At 37.6% G+C, this 22702-nt stretch overlaps 1 protein-coding gene across 1 annotated transcript in view; it reads right to left on the bottom strand.

The window, feature by feature from the left end:
* Nucleotides 1-22702, bottom strand: part of ADCY2 (adenylate cyclase 2) — a 205397-nt gene that overhangs the window by 5251 nt on the left and 177444 nt on the right. Inside the window, exons 18-23 of the mRNA XM_042808918.1 lie at nucleotides 19464-19648; nucleotides 18292-18376; nucleotides 11230-11388; nucleotides 4404-4550; nucleotides 2762-2869; nucleotides 615-729 (exon numbers count right to left, since the gene is read on the bottom strand). Of these exons, the coding sequence (XP_042664852.1) occupies nucleotides 615-729; nucleotides 2762-2869; nucleotides 4404-4550; nucleotides 11230-11388; nucleotides 18292-18376; nucleotides 19464-19648 (799 nt within the window). The remainder of the gene's footprint in view (nucleotides 1-614; nucleotides 730-2761; nucleotides 2870-4403; nucleotides 4551-11229; nucleotides 11389-18291; nucleotides 18377-19463; nucleotides 19649-22702) is intronic.

Below are 22702 nucleotides of genomic sequence, written 5' to 3'. Positions count from 1 at the left end.
CACAAAGGGAAGCAATAAGAAGCTGAAATATAAGTGATAGAATAAATATCCTAATGAATATCAACAGCTGGACATCTTTGCTCTTATTTGTCAATAAACACAGAATAACAAATAAGTGAAATATCCTCCTGTGTTAAACAGCAGGAAGGAAGCATTACTGTATGCTTGCTTGAATTTAGTACGTCTGAAGTATTTCAAACTCCAGCCTCATTTGTGCCTTTTAAGTGCTGTCCTCCAAAGTCATTCACATAGTTTTGCAAAGCCCTGCCTAGTATCTTCTTTGGTACTGAAAAGCTTTAAAAATGTATATAGTCAACAACATCTGGAATAATTATTACAGTTCTCATAGAACCACTTGGACCCACGGGGCTGTATTTTCCAAGCATTCTTTATTTAGTGATGCTGCTGCTTCTGAGTTCCTGCCTTGAAACACATCTTGCCACAACAGCAGCTGTGCTCACTGGCAAAGCCATCGACACTGCCTTTCAGCAGGGTAAAGGTGATGCCATCTACTTTCCTGGCCCTGTTGGTCAGTTCTAGTAATGCTTTAATCTGCTTGAACATCACACTACATTCTCCCCCTCTTCCATATTCTCAAATCCTGTAATACATACCTACTCGTAACTTGAAGTCATTAAAAGAATGCTTGTTTATGACATCCAGTTTCGCCACTAAGGCAAATGCAAACTCCACCATGGTTCCTATGTGCATATACTGTCGTTCAGGTTCCTGAATTGCCAAACAAACAGAATAAAATCATTTTATGTAGCTTTAGTTCCTGTGAGAACACATCCAAAATACCCTGAACACAAAAGCACTTAAACTCTCAGGGATATCCTAATGCCAGGGTGGCTGCAGCAGAAAACTAATGTAGAAGATGATGTCCTCTCCAGCAGCATTTCAATCAAACAATGGCCAATAGACCATATTGCGTTTTACTTACATGATAAGGCAGTATAGAGTTGATACATTCAAAACATACTCAATATAAAATTTTGACTGTCAAGCAACTGATTAGCCACTATCTGTTCTACCAGCACTCACTGCCTATGCATGCCAAGGATTTGTACATTAATTTTCTCTGAGTGTCTGTTTCTGCTTTATGTCTCTTAATAATAAATGGTGCTTGTGGTCAGCCCCACAGGGACTCCTCCCTCTCACTGCTGCACTTTTCAGCACCCTTGCTAATGCTTACATTCCAGTGAGATTCAGTTTTAATAGTTTCTCAGCTGATCTCATCTGGCAGATGGATAAGGAGGCATATCTGGGAACTGTAATAGACCTGAAAATGAACAAAATGCAGGAGGAACAGAGGGGAAAGACAACCCATTCCCTGTTCAATAATTTGCTATTCCAGGGTGCACATTAGTTTCTAAGGCTATAGACTTAATGTTTTATCATACACTAACAGTGTAGCCTGATTCTAAGCACTGGTTTGAGTCCTCTTAGGCTAAGGAGAGAAGTGATTTTCAAGCTCCTACAGCCCTGGATAGGATTTTGGCAAGAGAATGATTTCTTAAGAGTTAGACTTACTGATCTCTATAAGAAATGACTGAATCTTCCTTGAAATAAAGTGTCAGAGTTGATGGACAGATGACAACTTTGTAAGATGATTCATAGAGTACATGTATCAGTCTTGGTGGGACAGCAGCTCTTGCCACAGCTGTTGTTTAGATGAATTAAGCCTTTCTGTTTCCTTTGGAGATCACTCCTAGCTAAGACAGATGGTATCCTACCTAGCTGATACATTGAGACCCTGTCTTTAGGCACTTAGTCTTCCTTGAGTTCTTGTATTTGAAATGGGGGCTGTGCTCAGCAATATGCCTAGCTGTCAGTCATTGTCACACTAGGTACGGCAGTATCTGTGGATCTGCAGCATCTGGACTGAAGAGACCTAAGATTTGATGGATTTCAAAATGTGTACTAAATCACCAAAGGAACACTAAAACTTGGATCTCCTGATTTATAATTTGCAAAAATAACTCAAACAATACAATTTCTTGCAGCACACACACTAAGTTTACTAGTGGTTAAGAACTCCTCTGTGTGTTCTCCAGTCTACGGTCTTACATTTCCTTCATTTTCTTCACCTCCCTGTACAGAATGTCAGGGCTAATTTGAAATTATTCTTTTTTTGTCCTCAAGATTATTAAGGTCTAGTTCAGGTGTTAATTGCTTCTCTTTAGAAGGAACATGAGTTTGTCAGGAGACGTTAATCCTTATCAGGGAACATACTGATTCATTATTGCTGTATCTGTTGCTCACCAGTGATCTGATGAAGGCTTTTGTTTCAAAGTTATGAATTGCTTCTCCGAACTTCATTTCTACTGACTGCACATAGTTCTCAATTCTACTACATTAAATAAATCAGAAACAAAGGAATCTGCTTTAAGTATTGAGCCTGAAGGTTCTTTAAGTGTATGGTTAATAAGGCTACCCTGCACTCTCAACTTTCAAAGGAAAATAGTGATCCCAACACTCTCCTTTGGACTCTAAGTTCAGTTACTTCTGCTGCAGCATGTAGCAATAAAATGCAGAATTATATTTAGAGTAGAAGGCCAAATTTAGACATAACACTTTAAACATTTTAAAACTGTAATATGAAAAAAAAAAATTCAGAAACTTCTAAATAAAAGCGTACACTTGATCAGTAAGAAATAAAATTGAGGCCAAAGTGTTCTATGTAGGCTGCTGTTTAATGAACAGAATTTTAGGCTTTACTTGAGCATGATTTTTATTGAGCATGAACTTTTTTCTGTACCTGATACTGTTCTTGGTTGGGCGTAGCACTCAATCCTGTTGCTGCCATGTATGTGCTTCCAATGGTCTTTATCTTTTCAACTCCACTGAACTTTGGTTTAGATAATAACTGGAAAACGAGAACAGTTATTCATTATTGGGATCAACAGCATTCTTACTCTAAGTGCTTGTTTCTCTAACAGAATTCAAGAGATCAGTACTTTAATTCACAAATATATACAGGATGGCCTTAAGAATGGACAAAAAAATGGATACAGGAATAGTTCCCAGAAAAAGGGAAATCATGTCTCCTAAAATACCCTTTTATCATAAAGGGACTAGATTTTCATTAGTGAGACTGAACTTCATCTTACTGTCCATTTAGCTCTTAAAAATCAGTAGACTTTACACTCATTTGATAGTGGAACCAAATCACTTGATGAGCCAATGGTTAAGTCGCAAGCAGCTTTCTGAAAGTAAGCATCTCTTCTAGTTGAGATGGTAAGAATTCTAATTCATAACCCAGGTTGTTTTGAACATTCCAAAGTTATCAAAATGGGTTTGCTGCTAAAATTCCCTCCACAGCTGCAGAACTGCAAATCCAGTCTGTGTTCTCTGAATCATGACACACTCTTAACACCTTCTTTGGATATCTTTATCACCAGCAACTTAAAGACAAATACTGTTCTCAGTGAGACCTTTAGATATGACTTTTCACAGTCTATCTGTAGTTATACACTCTGCACTTGCCTGTAGCTTGGAGAGTGGAATGTTAAAACCTATACATTCCTAGGAGTAATTCACATACCAACTGATCAACATGTTGTATAATCAAAACAATGCAGGTTATAGAATCATGGAAATGACCTGCAAATATTATCAAATCCAAATCCTGGCTCCATAAAGGACCACCCAAAAATCAGATATATGACTGAGAGCATCATCAAGACACTTCTTGAACTCCTGCAGCTTGGGGCTGTGACCACTGTCCTGGGGAGCCTGTTCTGGTGCCCAACTACCACCCTTTTAGTGAAGAACTTTTTCCTAATCTCAAGCCTGACCCTCCCTTGATACAGCTCTGTGCTGTTCCCTCAGGCTCTGTCACTGTCACCAGAGAGCAGAGCTCAACGCTGCCCATCCACTCCCCTTGTGAGGAGCAGCAGCTCCCACGAGGCCTCCTCTCAGCCTCCGCTGCTCTGGGCTGAATCAAGTGGCCTTGGTCATCCTCCATACATCTTGCTCTCAGACTCTTCAGCACCTTCACATCCTGCTTTGGATGCTCTCCGAAGATGTAAAAGTTTAGGGCACAAACTTAGGTACTTTACCTTTGGCATTAGTATTTGGGAACAGTTAATATACGGCATGTAATGTGCCTTGTGAACTGCAGATAAAGGGCAGAATTTCCCCATCATGTATATGCATTGGATTCTCACTATAGAGACTGAAAAGCAACAGAATATGATGTCAGATCAATAGTTCATTTAATCCACATAAATCTCTTTTTCCTTTAATATTCTTTGGAAACAGTTTCTACATGACCAGACATACAAAAGTTCTTTTCTGACAGCTCTTCCACTCTCCTTTTCAAGTATGTTTGCTTACTGTTGCATACCCTGAGTTATTACGATTGAAACCATATGTTGATTGTTGTTAGAAGTACATACATCATCAAAGTCAGCAATGATCTCATTTAGCAGCCTGAGACATTCCAAGCCTTCCTTATTTACATCAGATTCTGTATAAAATTCCTTGAAATCCGGAATAGAGGCAAACATGACACAGACACAGTCATATGACTGATGATAGAGATCCTGTCCAAAAGAAAATAAAAAAGAGAAAAGAAACTTGTTATACCCAGCTCTAAAGAAGGTTCTATGATAATAGGCAGTGACCCAGTTCTGAAAAGGAAGATGGTGCCATGAATGGAAACTTTTAAAACAATGTTCTAGTATTTTTTGCATTTAGTGGCATTTATTGATCTTTAAACACCATACAGACTTGTTAAACATAGTCAACATAGCTGAAAATTTTTTGGTGTTGTACAGTTACTCCTTTTTTTCACCTGAACATGTGCTCAGTAAGTATAAAATGTTCACTAATTTATTAGATAGGGATCACTTCTGAGATTTGTAGTGAATTTGGTTTGGCTTGCATGGTTGAGACTATATTTTGCAAAACAGTCTCTAATTTTTTATTAGCTGTATCATTATAATAGCTAGAAAGAACTAAAAAATTGAAGCAAAATCTCAACAGTAGAGCACTACAAAAGCATAATATGACACAACCCTGACAGATCCTAATCTAAAATGACAAGATGCCTAATAGGACAAAATAATTGTCCTTTCTTTTCCACAACAAGGGGCTTAACAAGATAAATCAGTCACTTGAACTTAAACTTACTTATGTGTCACATTCTCCATAGCATTCTGTGAGCACTGAAATGAGAGCACCTCTGCTCCACAGGAAACCTCTGATGATAAAAACGAATCCCCTTATCCCTTCCCTCAGTTTCCTTTCCAATGTCCTCTATCATTAGAATCTCTCTGCTTTCAGGACAAATTTATGTCCTGAAAAAAGAAAAGAAGGACTATTTATTAAACTAATAAAAAAAGTATGGAAATCCATACACAGAGGTAACCACAATAATAAGGGATGCTGTAAGCTAGTATAATGCCAAATTCCGTTAAAGGTATTTGAGTAGAGGATGGATTTCAATATTCTTGTGAATAAGATGAATATTCTATAATTTCAAGAAGGATCAGATATTTTTTCCCTCTTTACTTGTCCAAAGTTTGTTTTTTCAATTTTGCTTGCAGTATATTTCTTTCCTTTTTTAAAGAACGTGGTGAGTCTACATGAGTGTGCACAGACACGGTGAATCCAAGTTGGTGATGTTAACTGAAAAATAGCAGAACTGGTCATGGTAAATGGTAAAGCTTGTTGACTGTCTCAGCCCAGAACAGGTGTGAGACAGACAGACAGGAGCACGAGCAGTTGGAGAAGCTAGATTGTTCACTATAAGACTTTTCTTCCCTTTTATTTCATAAGGATTATATAACCACAATGTCCTTGAAACTCCTCAAGCATCCTGCCCATTGAAAAGAACCAGTACACTGGCAATACTTCTCTGTCATCTATTTGTTCCATTCCCATAAACATTGGATTAATTTGTGTATTTCCTCCTGCAGTGTTCAAGTCTATATATATATATAAAAAAATCAATTTAATTCATACAATAATACAGGGGAAAGGAGAGTCCGCTGGCTAAATGATATCAAATGAATTTGAGTAATACACCTAGATAAAGCATGTCATTTGAGAGCACAATCATCTTACGTCTGTGTCTATGTCATCTTATGTATAATGGCTAGTGACATTCTGGGACAAGTGTATCTGGAAAGTCATTTTACTGCCAGACAGGCACAGTCCTTTCAGACAGTGCTTCTCTCTCTTGGATATAAGGAAAAAATGGAGGTCACTTTTCCTAACGCAAGGACTCAAGAGGGGTGCCTGAAACTATACAGGATGACTCTGACTCTAAGCATTTCAGAGGGACCTGAGGATCTCTATGCTCTCTTTACACATTAACGCAGGTCCAGACTCTGTAACACTGAAGTGACGTGTACCAGCTGCTTTCTTGAGTGTCTTTGCACTCAAACCAGCTCAAAATTAGTGAAGTGGAGCATCAGAACAAATTTATAGACCCGCTCCTCAAATACTTAGCCTTTGCATTCTGGTTCACATCTACCTACATCAAATTTACCTCAGGCATGTCTACACTAAAGCTACAGTAGTGTTTGCTTCTAAATAAATTCAAAACTTAAAATCTGGTAAGCTGAGTGCTCATCTTAGGTTAATTTAGCAGAATAGGCACAGAAGTTACATGATGTTGTTCATCTCATTTTTCCTTCCATTTTCTCAAGTCACCTTCCCAGTATCTTGATTTCAGTGCTGGATGAAGGAATCTAGGCTACACATATGTTTTTTAAAACTGGGAAGAAATTGCACCAAAAATACAGGGCTTGGCAATGGAAGAAGAAATTCACAGTGTTATACAGAAGACCAGAGGGAGATATGAGAACACTCACAAAAGAATGTAGATAATTAACATTCAAAATGTGGGTATTACATATACTTTTGAAACTTGACCTAACAAAATAAACCGTATACATTCATGATCATAGAACTTTTTCACAGAAAAAAAAATTGTTCATATTCCTATCATCTTTACAAATGTAGTAAATTAAATCCATCCAAATTAACAGTAACACTGCCACTAACATTAATACACAATGCTACTATCCTAGCAATTCTGTAGATTAATAGTAAAGGGTTGTTTTATTTTATCAAATTAACATTAGATAGCAGTTTTCTGTTTTGTTTACTTTCTTGAATCCCACTGATTTTGCATCCTAAGAAAGTAAAATCTGAAGGAATTGCTCATAGATACAGGCTACAAAGTTTGTGAAAAGTTTGTCACAGAGGCCATCTTATTTGAAACAGTACACAGAAGTGAATGCCATGACTTACCTGAGAATATAAATTCAACTCATAATAACTCATGCCTGTTACGTCCTAGAAGTGAACCCTTAGAGGGAAAGGAAACCATCTACATAGGGATATGATCATGAAAAACATACTACTAAATAATATCGTAGAATCATGGGATCATTAAGATTGGAAAAGACCTCTGAGATCATCTAGTTCAACTGACAGCCAATGTGCTCACTAAGTTACATCCCTCAGTGCCACATCTGCACGTTTCTTGAACACTTCCAGAGATGGTGACTCCACCACCTCCCTGCGCAGCCTGCACCACTGCCTCACCATTTTTTCTGAGAAGAAATTGCTCCTAATATCCAACCTGAACCTCCCTGGTGCAACTTAAGGCCGTTCCCTCTAGTCCTATTGCTAGTTACGTGGGAGAAGAGGCTGACCCCCACCTCATTACAACCTCTTTTCAAGGAGTTGTAGAGAGGAATAAGGTCTCCCCAAGCCTCCTCATCTCCAGACTAAACAACCCCAGCTCCCGCAGCCACTCCTTATAAGATTTGTGCTCCAGACCCCTCACCAGCTTTGCTGCCCTTCTCTGGATATGTATATGAAACACAAGTGATACAAAACTGATTCTTCTTACCACCCCATAATTCAGGAACCAGAAGACAAATAAGAAATTTACAGGTTGAATAAGGAAAAAAAATATGTGTATATATATGTATTTATAGCTTGTTGCTATTTACCAACATGAAAGACAAGAGCTTGGGGGATTAAAAAGTTTAATATTTATGGGAACACTAGAAAAATATCTAACTATGAAGTGTTTAATAGGTTTTTGCAGAAGGAAAATATGCCCTAACATTTAAAAAATACAAAAGCAGAATGGGTGAATAATATATTAATGTGCAGCTGCTTCTAGAACTTCTGCTGAAGATTAGTGCCTGGGCCAGGCAGGTTACTGGATCATTGATGCATGGCAATGCCTGCCTTCTTTGCCAGTGAAGAACGTAAACACAGAGCCCAGATGGCATTAGCGATTAGGAAGTGCCTTTGCTGTCTTCCCAGAAAGCAGGTGTAGCCCAGAAAAAATCATGGCAACTTGCACGATGCACAATCACAAGGCATGAGTAACCAAGAAACAGGAACATAGATAGGAACAGAAATGCTGCTGTGACACAAAAGGGTCAGTGTGTTGTACACTGTTGGCTGGCAGCAAGGGACAAACAGCTTGTAAACAAGGACTGCATGCCCTAGTGTTACAAAGAGAAATCCTCCTTTCCTCTAAAGAGTTATCACTCTTTCCTCCACCTCAAAAACAAGTACACAGAATTGTATACGAACACTAATCATGTTGAAGCACAGCAACAGCGTCCCATTTCTCTTCCTTCTTCTTTAACAGTAAGGCAACATCCATCCCTACTAATGCTTTGTAGCGTAGTACCAGAATAGAAACAACAAATGGCACTGTTTAGAACCATGAGTGGTAATTGCAGCTGTCATAATAAATGTCAGGCAATTTTAAGCAGACATTCCCTGCTAGTTTATTGCAATCATTCATAATAATAAAGGCTATGGTAATCAGGTGTCTTAATTTTCCTTTGAGTATTTCTCATGAAAGAGTACTCTCCAAAATGTTTAATCAGAAAATTAAATGCAATATAATTCCAGGACGGAATTGCATTCTTTCAGCACAAATAAAATCACCCTCTCTTCTACCATTAGTTCTTTCTTTTTTTTTCTTTTCTGAATTCTTCCTGGTCAGCTTTCTATACTGTCCCATGTTCTCAGTACCTGCAGACCTTCTGAGGATGAAGGAGGCCAACTGGTTCCCACCCCATACAGCTCATGGAAGGCTACAGCAGTTGGCTTGTCTGGGGCACAATTTCTGCTGGCTCCATTCTGCAGCTAATGAAACAAGATTACTCTTGGTATTCAACTCAGCAACATGCTTTCAAGTTAGCTGGCAGCAAGAAAGCTTCCTGAGTGCTTCTTAGTAATAGGGAAGCTGAATGCTTACAGCACAAAGGAGAAGGGTGCAGAAGCCAGCTGCAGAAGAAGCCTGCTTCCTGCTTTTTGTTTTATGTTTGTTCCTCTGTCTGTCAACTGGAAAGTACCCTATTTGGTATCCAGTGTACAGTCAATAAGCAAAAAATCCAATTCTGGAGACTGATAAAGCAAACAAACTTCTACTACATTTACCTGCTTTGAAATAATTTCACTTTCACCACATCAATATTACTCAACTTATGTGCTGTTATGAAAAGACCTTAATTGCTTTTTTGAAAGTACAATCTTAGTACTCTCAGTTAGCATTTATCCACACTTTTTTCTTCCCTTTCATTCCTGAAGCATTTCATTCAGCAGAATACTTAGTCTTCCATTTCCTTCATACAACTGCATGCAAAAAATTCTGGGACAAGTAACGTTCATCCATTAGATAGACAACAGTATATATATAGCCTTATTGAGTGCTTGCCTCGGAGGAAGATGCAGACAAATTTCAATTCATTATCTGATTATCTAAACATCCACAGAAATAAAACAAGACTTGACCTGCTGTCATCTATTTTTAGGTGTTTAGACATAAAAAAACAAACATACTGAATCTGCTTTAAGGCTTGATATGTCCTTGCAGATTCTAAGACAAGACGTGACTGATGTTCATATTCCTTAATATTTCCAAGGATTTGTGAGGGTGCTGCTTCTTTGAAAACTGTGTTTAAAGATAAACGAAGCAAACTCAAGGTTTTTTTTGTTTTTTTTTTTTTTTTTGTTGTTTTGTTTTTTTTTTTTGTTTTTAAATGGGATGCCACTAAAATCACATCAGCTTCTTTTTATTTTAGCTGACATGAAACCAGAGTTCAGCAGACTACCATTTTTCATCTTCACTAAATTTACTGAAGCTCATTTCAACCCAAGAATCTTGAGGGGTGACAATATAAATCCAGTTGCCAATACAAGGGTGAGCAGATGGTGTTGCTCTGCTGGGGAGCAGAGATGGAACAGCACATAAATGAGAAAGCAATCTCCTGATGGTTTGCTGTGTTTAATGCCTGAACTGAGAGCCGGAGCTGAGCCAACCTGGCTTTCAGCCAACATCTTCACTGGATTCAAAGGAACCCCACAGCAGTTTTCATTCAACATTAGCTATCAAGTGAATGTTTACAGGTAGTACTAAAGTACTGATGTAAACTACATTATATTACTGCTTAGTGAAAAACCACAGTGAAAGGGAAAATGTTATCCTTCTCTATTCAGGAGATCAAAATAAATCCCCTCCCCTCTTCTGTCTGTTTTGGAACAATTGTTTTATGCTTAAGTAATTCTAACTGTTGCGTTTAAGATATGTAGAAATTACTACTCCCTCTTAATCTGTCTGGCTTTTTTTCTTTTGTTTTTATCATTTTTTCCATTGTTAAAACTACAAAGCAGCATTAGGAGTAGATCTGACTACCACTTAAGTCAGTAAGAGTCTTTTGGTAGACATTTCCAAAGCCTGGATTAAGTCTGTTGTCCGTGAGTAAATAGCTATTTCAGTGTTCAGCACCTCCTTCCAGAATTAATACAGCCACTGTTTCAGGGAAGAGGTTAATTTTCACATTTATAAGCAAGGTCTCCAGTCACCACAAGCAATTTCAAAACCGGGATGCAGCTCCACTCTGATCACAAAGAAAAATGTATCTCAATACATATGGTTCAAATTTAAATCCTTGTGGATTCAATTATCCTTTTCATTTTCTCCCCATTTTCCTCCTCTGCCACAAGGCAAAGCGTACTGCCACTTAAAACAGTTTCACATTTTTTACTTCAAGGTACTAAGGTGATTCAATGCTCAGAAAAGCAGGGGGGAAGTAAAATGACTGTAAATCTATAATCTGACTGTATGGACCTACTGTTCACTCACCATGAAGTGCTATTTCTATAATAACTATATAATAACTATATATAAACACTGCCTTTGGACAGAACAGAGAATATACAGAGATGGCTGACCTCGTTCTTCAGGTTTCTTGCCAAGAAGTGTTCAGCTACGTGGGCTGGAAGCACATTCTCCAGAAGCACTCGATTTAGGTTCTCCATGGTTTCAATCTCCTCCCGCTCTTTTTTGAACTTGTTCTTCCACAGGAAGTCTAACCTACAGTAATATTCATTCTGTTACAAGAGGACACAGAGGTAAAGAAACAATCGGCATCTTGTCCTGCTGGAGTACAGGTTTAAGAGACAAAATAAGCACAGTACATCACCTTTACAAGGATATTATTTGGCCATTCAAGTACAATTCCAGAATCCACAGAAATTAACCCCCAAGCCCGCACCACATGGTACACATTTCATCGAATTTATAAATGCTCCCCACCATGAAAAAAAAAAAAAAAAAGGGAGGGGGGGGGGAAGAAAAAAGCTCAGAAATAAGCCAGAAGATGCAGGGTCATTGAAACAAAGGAAGATTTCCTTACGTACGCTCATGTTCTCGAAGAAATTCACTCTACAAATCAAACACTGTTATGGAAATAATTTGCAGTTCTGCAATATGGTATCTAATTTATCTAAAGAGAATTTTACTTATGCTAGAGGGCATTTCAGGAAGACCCTAACTTTCACCAGCTTTAACTTATATAATGCTAATTTTCTGATAAAAAAGAAAAAGGGTAGCAGAAAAAAATTTAGCCTACTGATACACCTTCGTTGTTCGAGAGACAAACTTTCTCCTTTTAGTATGCACACAGCAAAAATGCTACTACTTTAGAATAACAAGAGATTTTTAAATTGGAATGTTTTGAAGACTATCAAAAATGGCCCATCTTGTTGCTTTCTGATTTTCTCTTTAAAAATATATATAATGCTACATTCTGTGATTCTATGATTCTATCCTTCTCTTCTTGTTGTACCTCAGTTTTCATTATATGAATGTATAAAAATCTTGAAATATTAGTATTTTTGAAGATCTGGTTACATTTTTTGTGCACTTCTGCACTCCTTTTCAATAATTTCAAGGCTTTTTGGTGAATTCTTTACCATTATTTCTACATAAAAGACTCCACTGGCCTACATCTTTGGAGCTGACGTAAGTCAATATCTCAGTGCAGTTCAGTGGCTTAACACTACCCTGCAGCCTGAATGAAGGCTGAGTTATTAATCAGGAGAACATGATTATGTTCACAATCTTATGTAAAATCCTGAAAATACTAGCCATTATTACTAGCAGCCAGTAAGTGTTTAAATAAAAACATGACAGTAGTCCTTGTGACTGGATGTTTGCTGTCATAGCTCAAAATGATTCATGAGTACTTTGTTGAGATCACAGCCAAAGATAGTGCAGGAAGCTGAAATGAATTTTGCAAGCTTCTAAAAAGCATGGAATTTAGAACTGGCGAAGCAAAGAATGGATCCACTGAGAAACTGCAGGATGAAAAAAATATTAAGAGAGAAACCACACCTCCACACATTGCTTTAAATTGGTTGATAAGACCTTGGTACTGTTTAGATATTTAATGGGAAAATTAAAAAAAAAAAAAAAAAAAAAGGATAATTCATACCACAGCATCCTTTAGTGATTTTATTTTCTTGTGCTATACTAGGAATATAAGTATATCTCTTTTCTTATGATATACTAGGAAGGATAGAATGCACACCTCAAATGAACTGCCACAGAGAGATTCTGGCTCTTCTAACACAAAGTTAACACTGTTCTGAACATAAAGTGGATCTTAATGTCTTATAGCCGATCATGCTCTGCCTCAGAAGTCTGGACTTGGTATGTAAAATAAGCAAGAAAGCTGGCTATTTTTAATTAATTACGTTACTAAAGGTTAATTGCAGATTTTAAACAAATGAAGAGAAGGCACAGACTTAAATACATATAAAGACATGCACGAAGGAAGACGCTGAACTTGAAAACAGGCTTCTGCTAGAACTTGGAAACAGAACTGTCATTGCTTTGGTCATTGTGTTCTGTCATTGTTCTGGTACCAAATTGCAGTTCTCTCTCTTGTAAGTCTTGAGGTCATGAACAGCTTTTGTTCAAAACTGATCATGAGATTCAAAATATATGCAGTCACTTTCGTAGAATTTTTGTCTTATTCTTCTATTAATATTTACATATTCAAGTTCCCCACAAAAATGATAAACTTAATGCCACCACATATGCATTAATGCAGAACAAATCCAATAAACTGTCTTCATGTAGAAAAAATCCAATAAAACACTGGGATGCCAAAATCATTTGCATAAATTGTCTGAAGTAAAGTGGACGCGTGGCTTAAAACAGCAATTAGGTATCCATACACTGTATCCAATTTGTACTGAAAGCAAACTGAGATAAGCTTAGTCTTCAGAATGATGTTTCTTCTTTAGGAGATAATATGAAGGAGATAATGTATTTACATTTTTGTTATGCATTGAAATACAGGATACAAAAACAAATGTCAAAGAGAACTCAGAAAACGGAGAAAAAAAGCAGAAAGTACTCTACAATTTGATTTGTAATTAAAAAATGTCAAAGGTTATTTCAAAATGCGTACTTACATTTTTAGAAACACGTAAGCCCTATCTTAGTAAAGCTTATTTTAGATTGTTAGGTTGTTTTTTTTTTTGTTTGTGCAATATACCCAATTTATTTTAAACATCTTTGAAGACCCTGCTCAAACTTTGAAGCCTTACAGTCATCTGAAAGCCAAGATTTCTTCCTACTTTACATGTAATCTACAGAACCTTTTTAACATCTCACCACGAAAATATCTCAGAATGGCTTTCATCCATAGGCAGGCGTGATATCAAAGCATGTAAGGCAATGAACCCCAGAGGTTCAGATCAGTGGTAACTTGTTCTTGGGCAAAAGCAGTTGGGTGTATCAAAACCTGACTTAGGACTTACGTCTGATGAGGCAAAGGTAGCTAGGTCTGCATTTCTAAACTCTTATGCAATATTCACCTGGACCTATTTTCAGTATTTGTCTCAGAATGAGACAACTAACTGAATGAACTTTCTCTCATTGCTATAGAAAGTTACACAGAAAGCCAAAACAAACAGCTCATGAGTTTGTACCATCCATGTGTGTAGTCACAGGAGATGCACACGTGCTGAAGGGGCAGAATGACAGTAATACTAATGCAGATAAGATCACTTACAGAAAATAACAAGTGGGTTATCATTCAGGTGAGGAAGTTAAGAAAATTCCACAGCCATTACTTACAGATAGTTAAGTCTGAGGAACTGTTTCAGTATGGAGCATTAGTAGAAGTGTCTTCTTACGGCATATTTGTAAGTAAATCAGCAGGAAGTCACCAGCGCGAAAAGTAACTGAATGAAAAGCTGCTGCTCTGAAATCTGTGGTGCATTGCCTTATTGTTCAAAACCTCCAGTGTGTTGGAGAACTGACAAATGTTCAAATTTTGGAAACCTTTGGAAGAGAACTGAGGTGACATTGAGAACCACAGACAAAGGTGTGTTAAGGAGCTATTTAGACACGTTATCTAATGCTGATATAATGAGGAATTATTGATACAGCCTATGTAAACATGCCTCCATCTGTCACAAATACACCAATGGTCTGTGAATAGAAGTGAACTTCCAAATAAATGTTCATCAATTTTTTTTCAGAAGAGGCTTTTTAAAAGATTACAGTACCTAAGGAAAAAAAAAATGGAATAAAACCTCTTGGCTAAAAATCACAACAGATACTACAAACAGTTTTCACTGCCACACACATCTGGACACTAAAACAGTCGGTGAAATTCAGTGTTTATAAACACAATATAACCAATTCTGGGAGAAGCAAAATATTTACTCAAAGACTAACCAGGTCTATGTAATATTATATAAAGATAAGAAAAAAAGTCACATGCTACATCAAAACTGGTAATTCACAATGTTTAAGGCTTAAATGTGAGCACATTCTGTATTTTCAGGCAGAGTTGGAGAGAATTGCCTGTGTGCTGCCCGACTGTTTCAGAGAACTTAGATGGCATGTATGCAGACTGAAATGTGTCACTTATAGCCTATGCTGACATGACCATGGAAAAGAAAAGCAATTCTACGTTTTCCACCTCATGCCCATCCTACAATTATTCTTTGGGCACAAGCACTGATGCCTCCAAACCACAAAAAACGCTCAGCAAAATGATCTGGCTGAAAACCAACCATTTTTCCAGGGCTGATTTTTAAACCAGACCCTATTTTGGAAAGTCCTAGCTCTTTCAGCAGGAATCATGGTTGTGCATCTAAGAGTATTACCTGAACCTGGGAGTTAAGTTTGCTCATAGAAGGTGTGCTGATACACTAGCGCTGCCTCCCTCCACCTCCATTCCACCATACATGGATTCTTTCTGCTGCTTTTGCATCACCCAGCAGCAAGGAAACTCTTGGGGCTGGGTTATAGGAAAACACTCACATTTTGTTTAGGTGAACTTTCTGATATCTTGCCCTGGGGGCAGAGAAGCACCAGTGCCAGGAGAAGGGAAGTGGAAGGAATACCTCTTCTTATTAGTGGCTATTGTCTTTAACACCCTTAAAACATACAAGTACTAAGAGACAAGAAAAGAAAAGCTATTATCTGCAAAGTTGAAAAATGCAGTAACAAAGAGAAAAATGATTTGCGTATTACCCTCTGTGGAAGAAGGGTGCAGAACTAGGAAAGGACTCGACCAGAACTATAGCAAGAGGAAGACTGCAACAGACCATAAAATCAGCCTACTAAATCCATGAGTTTTGCTGCCCTATGACAGCTGAGAACACTATTTCCCAGATTGTTTGCCCTTGAGAACACAAACTGCAATGTCAGAGACTACTGTCATTTTGGGAAAAATGTTCTTCCCTTCAACATGTTTGCCCAAGTAGATGCTAGTGAGTAACGCTGTACTGGTTTCTTCCAATTTCCATAAATACATTTGAGATGAGACGCGTCCAGTATCTAGGGGAAAAGCGTGCAGAATAAATGCCATTCATCAGTTCTCCTGAAAGGGAGATGAAAGGATGGGCAACCATTAATGTGAAAAAGTAATGCAAGATTTGCTGTGTGCTTTTTGGGATATGGGAATTTTACTTATTCCTTATGATCAATTTGTGAAGGTTGAAAAGTTGTCTAAAATAGTAGAAGTAACAAGAGTAATAGGTAAGAATCTATCCAAATGTTTGTCTAGTTTTCTAATTTAACCAGCTGATCTAAAATATATATCCAAAAGATAATGCCTGTCCTTATAAAAACTGGCCCCGTTAAACTCTTACACTACTAGAGAAACAATGTTACTGTAGACATTACTAGAAAAGGAATTTAGAACAGACAGAAAGCAGCTTTCCATCACTGTCCAAATCTACAGTGCATCCACTCCTTGCTCCTTTTACCTCTAAAATAATACAAACAGTAGTCAGAAGAAGAGCTGAGAAGCAGCGGAATGCCAGAGATAGTGGCAGAGGCGATGGTCCACACCAGAATCAGCAGAGACACTGCACATCAGGAATTCCTCCTCCAGTCCCACTTCTTTCCTTATCCTCTTTTCACAGTAGAGTTAAAACATGGGCTTGGCACAGATTTTGGCAATGTAAGAGGAACAGGAGGGAAAATCAGGATAAATTTGCTGGAAGAAGAGTTTCCTGTTTTTCTCCAAGGCATTCACTACCAGCCAATATCACCAGCAGTAACCTAAAATGGCAGGTCTTAGCTCACAAATATATTAAAACTAATTTGTAACATCTGTTACCTTTTAGACTTTGCTTGAGAATGTCTGAAAACAGTTTTTTCCTTCATCTTTCTTAAAGAAGAAAAAAAAACTAGCAGAAAAATAAAGGCAACAGACTGAAGATCTACAAACAAGCAATATCATGATGAAGATCTCAAACCTACAGCTCTGAAAGCAAAAGACTGTTACTTTTACAAGCTCATTTTTTTCAATAGCTGCGAGCCAGGAAGCAACCAGAATGCACTGCTGCAGTACACAGATCAGAAACTGTACTGCAGATGTCACTGAGCCCACACAGAAATACTCTCTGCTCCGTAAAAATCATGATCCTTTCCTATTTTTTCTTGATGTCGTGTCCACTCCTTTGATCTGTCACCTTGATCAACGGGGACTTCGTAGTGCTAAAAAGTATTTAACCCTATTTATATCTGTGTTGCAGCACTGCTCTCTGCAGCTAACATTAAATGAGCAATCTCCAGTACAGTGCTGGTAGTAAGGCCGATGATGAATTTTACTCAAACTTAAGATTGTTCCCCTAAGCAAAACTATAGAAGGTGCCAGATAGGAATTTTTTATCTAGTAACCTGGAGGGTCTGCTTGACAGTTTAAGTGACAGTCATTAAGTTCTAGGGAACTGTAATGTAAATAAGTGATTTAAAGACAGTATGACAGAAGAACCTTCCCAAGGCTTGCAGGCTACATGTGTACAGGCTGCTCATGAGACCTCACATGGCTCGTCTCCTCCATCTTGGAGCCCTGCCTTGTGCACCACGTCACTCCTGGCATGACAAGCTTCCAACTCTGAGGAGCTAGAGAGAGAGAACTGCCCTCACCCTGCCCTCAGCATGCAGTAGTGTCAGGCCACCCACACCACGTCAGCACCTAAAAAGCACAACCAGGTAATGAAAAGAGGCGATCCCTGTCAGTTCACTATTTTAATACAACTGTGGTCTCAGTAGGTGCTACACTGCTGCGTGCATGCTACATTGTTTCTGTGTCTGCCTCAAATGGTAATAACTGTGAAGAAAATAGCTTGTAATTAAGCAACTAGGGAGACAGCAGATGGATGTGGACAGATGGGAGCACGCTGGGAAGCTATGAGACAATATTGGTCAGCATGACAAGCAGTAGTCACAGTGCACTATCAGCATAATGCCTACAGTCTCAATGACAGCTATTGCAGAGTTACTGGTGAGTTTTAAGGACATACTGGAAGGCAATAAAGGAAATGATAGCTTTTTAGATGTTTCTGACACTCCTTTGAAAGGGTGTGGGGCAAAAAGGAACAGAGGTGCTTGTCAGAAAATCTGAAACATCTTTGAGAAGGCGGGAGGCTGGCAGTGCGTCCACTGATGCAGATGGAAAGAACTGAGCATCTTACCTGTCTACCCAAAACCAGTAACGTGACGAAGAATATAAACAAAGAAATTGAGCCCATTGTCTTCAGGTCTTTCAGTATTCCAGGCCTATAAAATAAGAATGTAAGCAAACCAAGCTGCTCAAAAGTTGAAACAAAATTACTTCAGCACAAGAACAAGGGAAAGTCTGCAATTTATATCACCTTCTGGTATGTAAACTGTGACCACTTAAACAGCATATGCTTTATTATTTGGCAAAATGTGATTTCTATAATGAAACTTTACTTCTACATCATTCTGTGCAAATGTACCCACATTTTGAAGTCCAGTACTAACATGAGGATTAATTAAGAATAATTTCCATCTTTGTTAGCAAATGAAGACTGATTGGTGCTATAAAGGCAGATTAAAAACAGTTTTTACTTAATACATGACTCCCATAATGGAAAGCTTGACCTTGTATCCAATGAATGTGAAGAAATAGATGCTGAGGCAGCTAACTCCCAAGATGTCTTTTCATTCAGAATTACAATAGGTACAAAGGAGATCTTTTATTAAAAATTCTGCTTTGGGGAAAGATGCTATAAGGAATGGTGAACAGCTCACACTAGCACTCCACTACCGATGCCACTGAAAGAAGAATACTGATGAAAGATTTAGGAAGGAAAAACCAAGAGACACACAAGCTTGACTGGCAAAATTAAGACTACCAGAAGTACAAGATAAATGTAACTAGTCATGTGGTTCTTCATCCCACTACATAGGTATACCACTCACCCAATAGGAAAGTAAAGATCTCTTTCTGTTCATTTAATAAACCGTAGGTCTGTTTGGTTGTAGTTTTGTTTTTCAATGGCTAAGACTGCATTTGTAAAGTTTACAACAATATACTAGTTCTGAAAAAGTTGATTTTATTCAGCTTGCAGCAAATTTTCCTTAGGAGCCTTAATAATGTTCAAAACCATGTTTGCTAATGTCCTTCATTAAACCAAACTGTACTTTCTGTAATATGTGGTCTATGCATTTGGCACAGATTTATGTATTTTATTTTTATGCTCAACAGTGACAACAATTTTAAATTGTGGCTTGTAGATTATAGAGCCAAATACATGAGAAATAAAAATGTTACATGACATCTTCCATAGCTGGTATTTTATTTCTATTAATTTCAGAATGATGGGGATTATTAACCTACCTTTTGAGGGGTGCTGTTGCGTACATAAATTTGCTGTAGTCATCCAGCATGGCCCCGTGAGTGTGCAGAAGGATAACGTTGTAGCCCACTAATGCAATCAACATGATGACCATTTTCAGCTCATAATTTATCCTCAGAAAAACGGAACAGGAAATGAGCCCTAATATGCAGCTGTATATAAAATACTGGGAAAGGAAAACCGCATAGTAAATATTTATAGTTTGGCTGTAGAGTGGGATATTGCACATAATAAAAATACATAGATTTTAATAGAATACTAGCTTTTAAGAAAACATTAACTGACCACTTAAGCATGTTATTTATCACAATGCATAAATAATCATAGTACATATGTATTATGTACACGTTATGGTTTACAGACAGTAACAACCAGATACCGGTCTTCCATAAAATAGACTCTTTCTCTTACTAGGCTCAAATTCTCTCTAAACTCAGCAGAATTCAGATTATGATCCTCATTTAAGCTTTCTAGTTTTCACCCTTCACCACTTCTGAATTATTCATCTCCAGTAGCAGTATGTCCTGTATGTGGGAAAGCAGTGCTGGTGTGGAAGTTTGGTATGAAAGCCCACTGCCTGCATAATGACTGAATATTTGTTCCTGTGCGCCTCTGTATAGTTTTCACTCATATTTGAATACAAAAACTACCCTGTATTTATTACTGAGAATAAGGGAAGATCAAGGTCAAAATGCCTGAAGATCTGTAAACAATTTAGCTGTCCATTTTTGCAGCATTGTTAAACTGATGCAATACACACAGATGTTAAGAAACTCACAGACGCACAATTTTACAGACTTTAGAAATACAGTTAAGAGACAAAGAACAGAAAATGATTAACATGGCCTATGAACAATATAAATACTAAAAAATTATCATGTTACATCTTCTTGAGTAATGTCTGTACAAGAATACATTCATTTGTTTAAAAAAGCCTCTTCTATCCACTATCAACAGAAAATATATATGATTGAAGTTAAGTTACTGGGGTTAAAAAAAAAAATTAACTTCATACTCTCTCAAAATGGATTACAGCATCAAAACCAATGCTAAAACAGAAATACAATCCCATTAGAACCATTTTCTCAGTTGTTAACATACAGCACCTTTGCAAAATATCATTCCTGAAAATTATACCTTTGCACCCTGTAAAGATACTATATTTTCTTAAGCTACAAAGCATTCTATTTCTATATATGGTATTTGGTTTTCAGATTTCTGTTGATTTGTTGATAACAGTACTTTTGACAGAACCTGAACCACCGTGTACTAATTCTGGAGGATCATTAAGAATAATAATTTTCATGGCAATCATCATATAGAATTGATCTGCCATCTGTATCTTTTCTGTTATTGTAACTTCCTTGCATATCTGTTTGAAATAAGAAATATAAAGAACTGCTGTTCAGGATAAAAAAAAAAACAAACAAATTTCTGCTGGCTGCATCCCTCAAGAGCTCACACTGCATTTTCAGTATTCAGTGTTTTATAAAAGTAGCAGCAGTCATTTTTCTAATCCCAAGGGCATTCTACTTGTGAAATAAGTTTTATAGCAAACAAAAGACTGTCTCAAATCCACAAATGTACCAAGCAAAAACCAAGAAACTTCCAAGCATAATAAAGTTCCTGTTAGTGCTCCACAGGAATGTATAACCAGATTGAAAACGCTGGCTAAGACTTCAGAGGTGGGTGGATGGTCGATAGAACAGTGGCACGGACATAATTTAACAATGAGGACTGATTTTGCACGTTGCAGTGCAAACTCTAGTAAGCACCACACAGCTCTGGCAAAGACACCATGGGAAACTCTACTCAAATGGCCACATCAGCTTATGATGCCTTATTTAAAATGCCACCTTCAATTAATCTTTTTTCAATCGTAAAACTTCTGCTTCCAAGTGCCCAATTCTGCAAATGAATGTTTAAGTATCTCTCATATCAACTGAATTTTCCCCTTTTTAATAAAAACAAAGTTGGAAATTTTAGTAGGTATTTAAAACTGTGCAGCTTGAATCCTTCTCTGTTAAAAAAAAAAAAAAAAAAGTTTGAAAACAGTACAAATTCAGTGAAGAAACAGTCAAATTAACCATTCAGGAAAGCAGGACTAGTGAAATTGCTGTGGTATGTGTAGCATGAAAGCACTGATCTTTGTCACAGCACATAAATTGGAAGGCAACTGACAAATGGCAGCCTGTCTTGGCTGTCATGGCTGGCCAAGGTTCTTTTCTCAGCTGATGAAATGAACCTGGAGAGGAATTAGTGCACAGCTGGGAAAAACTAATAATTTTAGCGTACTGCTGCACAGGAGGCATTTCTTAACAACCATGCCAACTTTAGGTACGCCCATCCTGCACCTCTGTACGACTGACCTCCTGAACAAGGACACTATAGAGATACTAATGCTCTTATAGCAACAGAGTTGCTACAATATCAAACCTGTGAGCTTTTGCAGGCAATGATGGTAGACTGAGGAATTGGCAACTCGGGTAACAACCCACCCAATCAAGGCAGGTGTGTGCCATGCTCTGCGTGTCCCCTGGCCATATGGAAGCCTCAGCTGGTGATGATGCCACTTGCACATCCTTGCCTTTATCTAACTGAGCAGCATCAAGTGCTTGTGTGAACATAAGTTTTGTCTGACAGCAGAAATGATTAACAGAAAGATTTTCTTTTAAGAAAATCCTGTAAGAGCTCAAAAGAAGATGCAGGATAACTTCTCCACAGATGGGATCTGCACCACACGCCATCCTTGACTGATGCTTCCATTATACAGAAGCTAATGAAGCTTCACAGCAAAACTAAATAAAACCATGAGCAAAGTTCTCATAACTTACGTGTAATCTTTGGTAAGTCTTCAAAAAAGAGCACAAAAGCAAAGAATACAAATCAGAAAAGTTATTTTACGGTGTGGAGCAGGGAGAGAATCAATCAATATGCTTCCAGATGAACTAAATGCTACTGGGGCTAAAATAATTTAAAAATCACTTATTCATTCATTCTAGATTATGTCATCAATAGATCTGTCAGCTCCAGGGCTATAAATCACAGGAAGAAGTGCTTAAAGGTAAAACAGATAAAAAAGGATTGATATGCAATTTAAGAAAGCAAGCATTTATCAGCGGTTCAATATCTCATTCAGGAAAGAGAGAATTTTATTTGCAGTTTTTTAGAAAACTTCACAAGCATAACAAATAGTAACCCCAAAGGAATTTTCAGCTTT

This window comes from Centrocercus urophasianus, unplaced genomic scaffold, assembly GCF_019232065.1.
Source record: "Centrocercus urophasianus isolate 14NV4802_14NV808 unplaced genomic scaffold, USGS_Curo_1.0 seq_11, whole genome shotgun sequence".
Lineage (NCBI taxonomy): Eukaryota > Metazoa > Chordata > Aves > Galliformes > Phasianidae > Centrocercus > Centrocercus urophasianus.
This window is presented reverse-complemented; position numbering and strand designations above follow the sequence as displayed.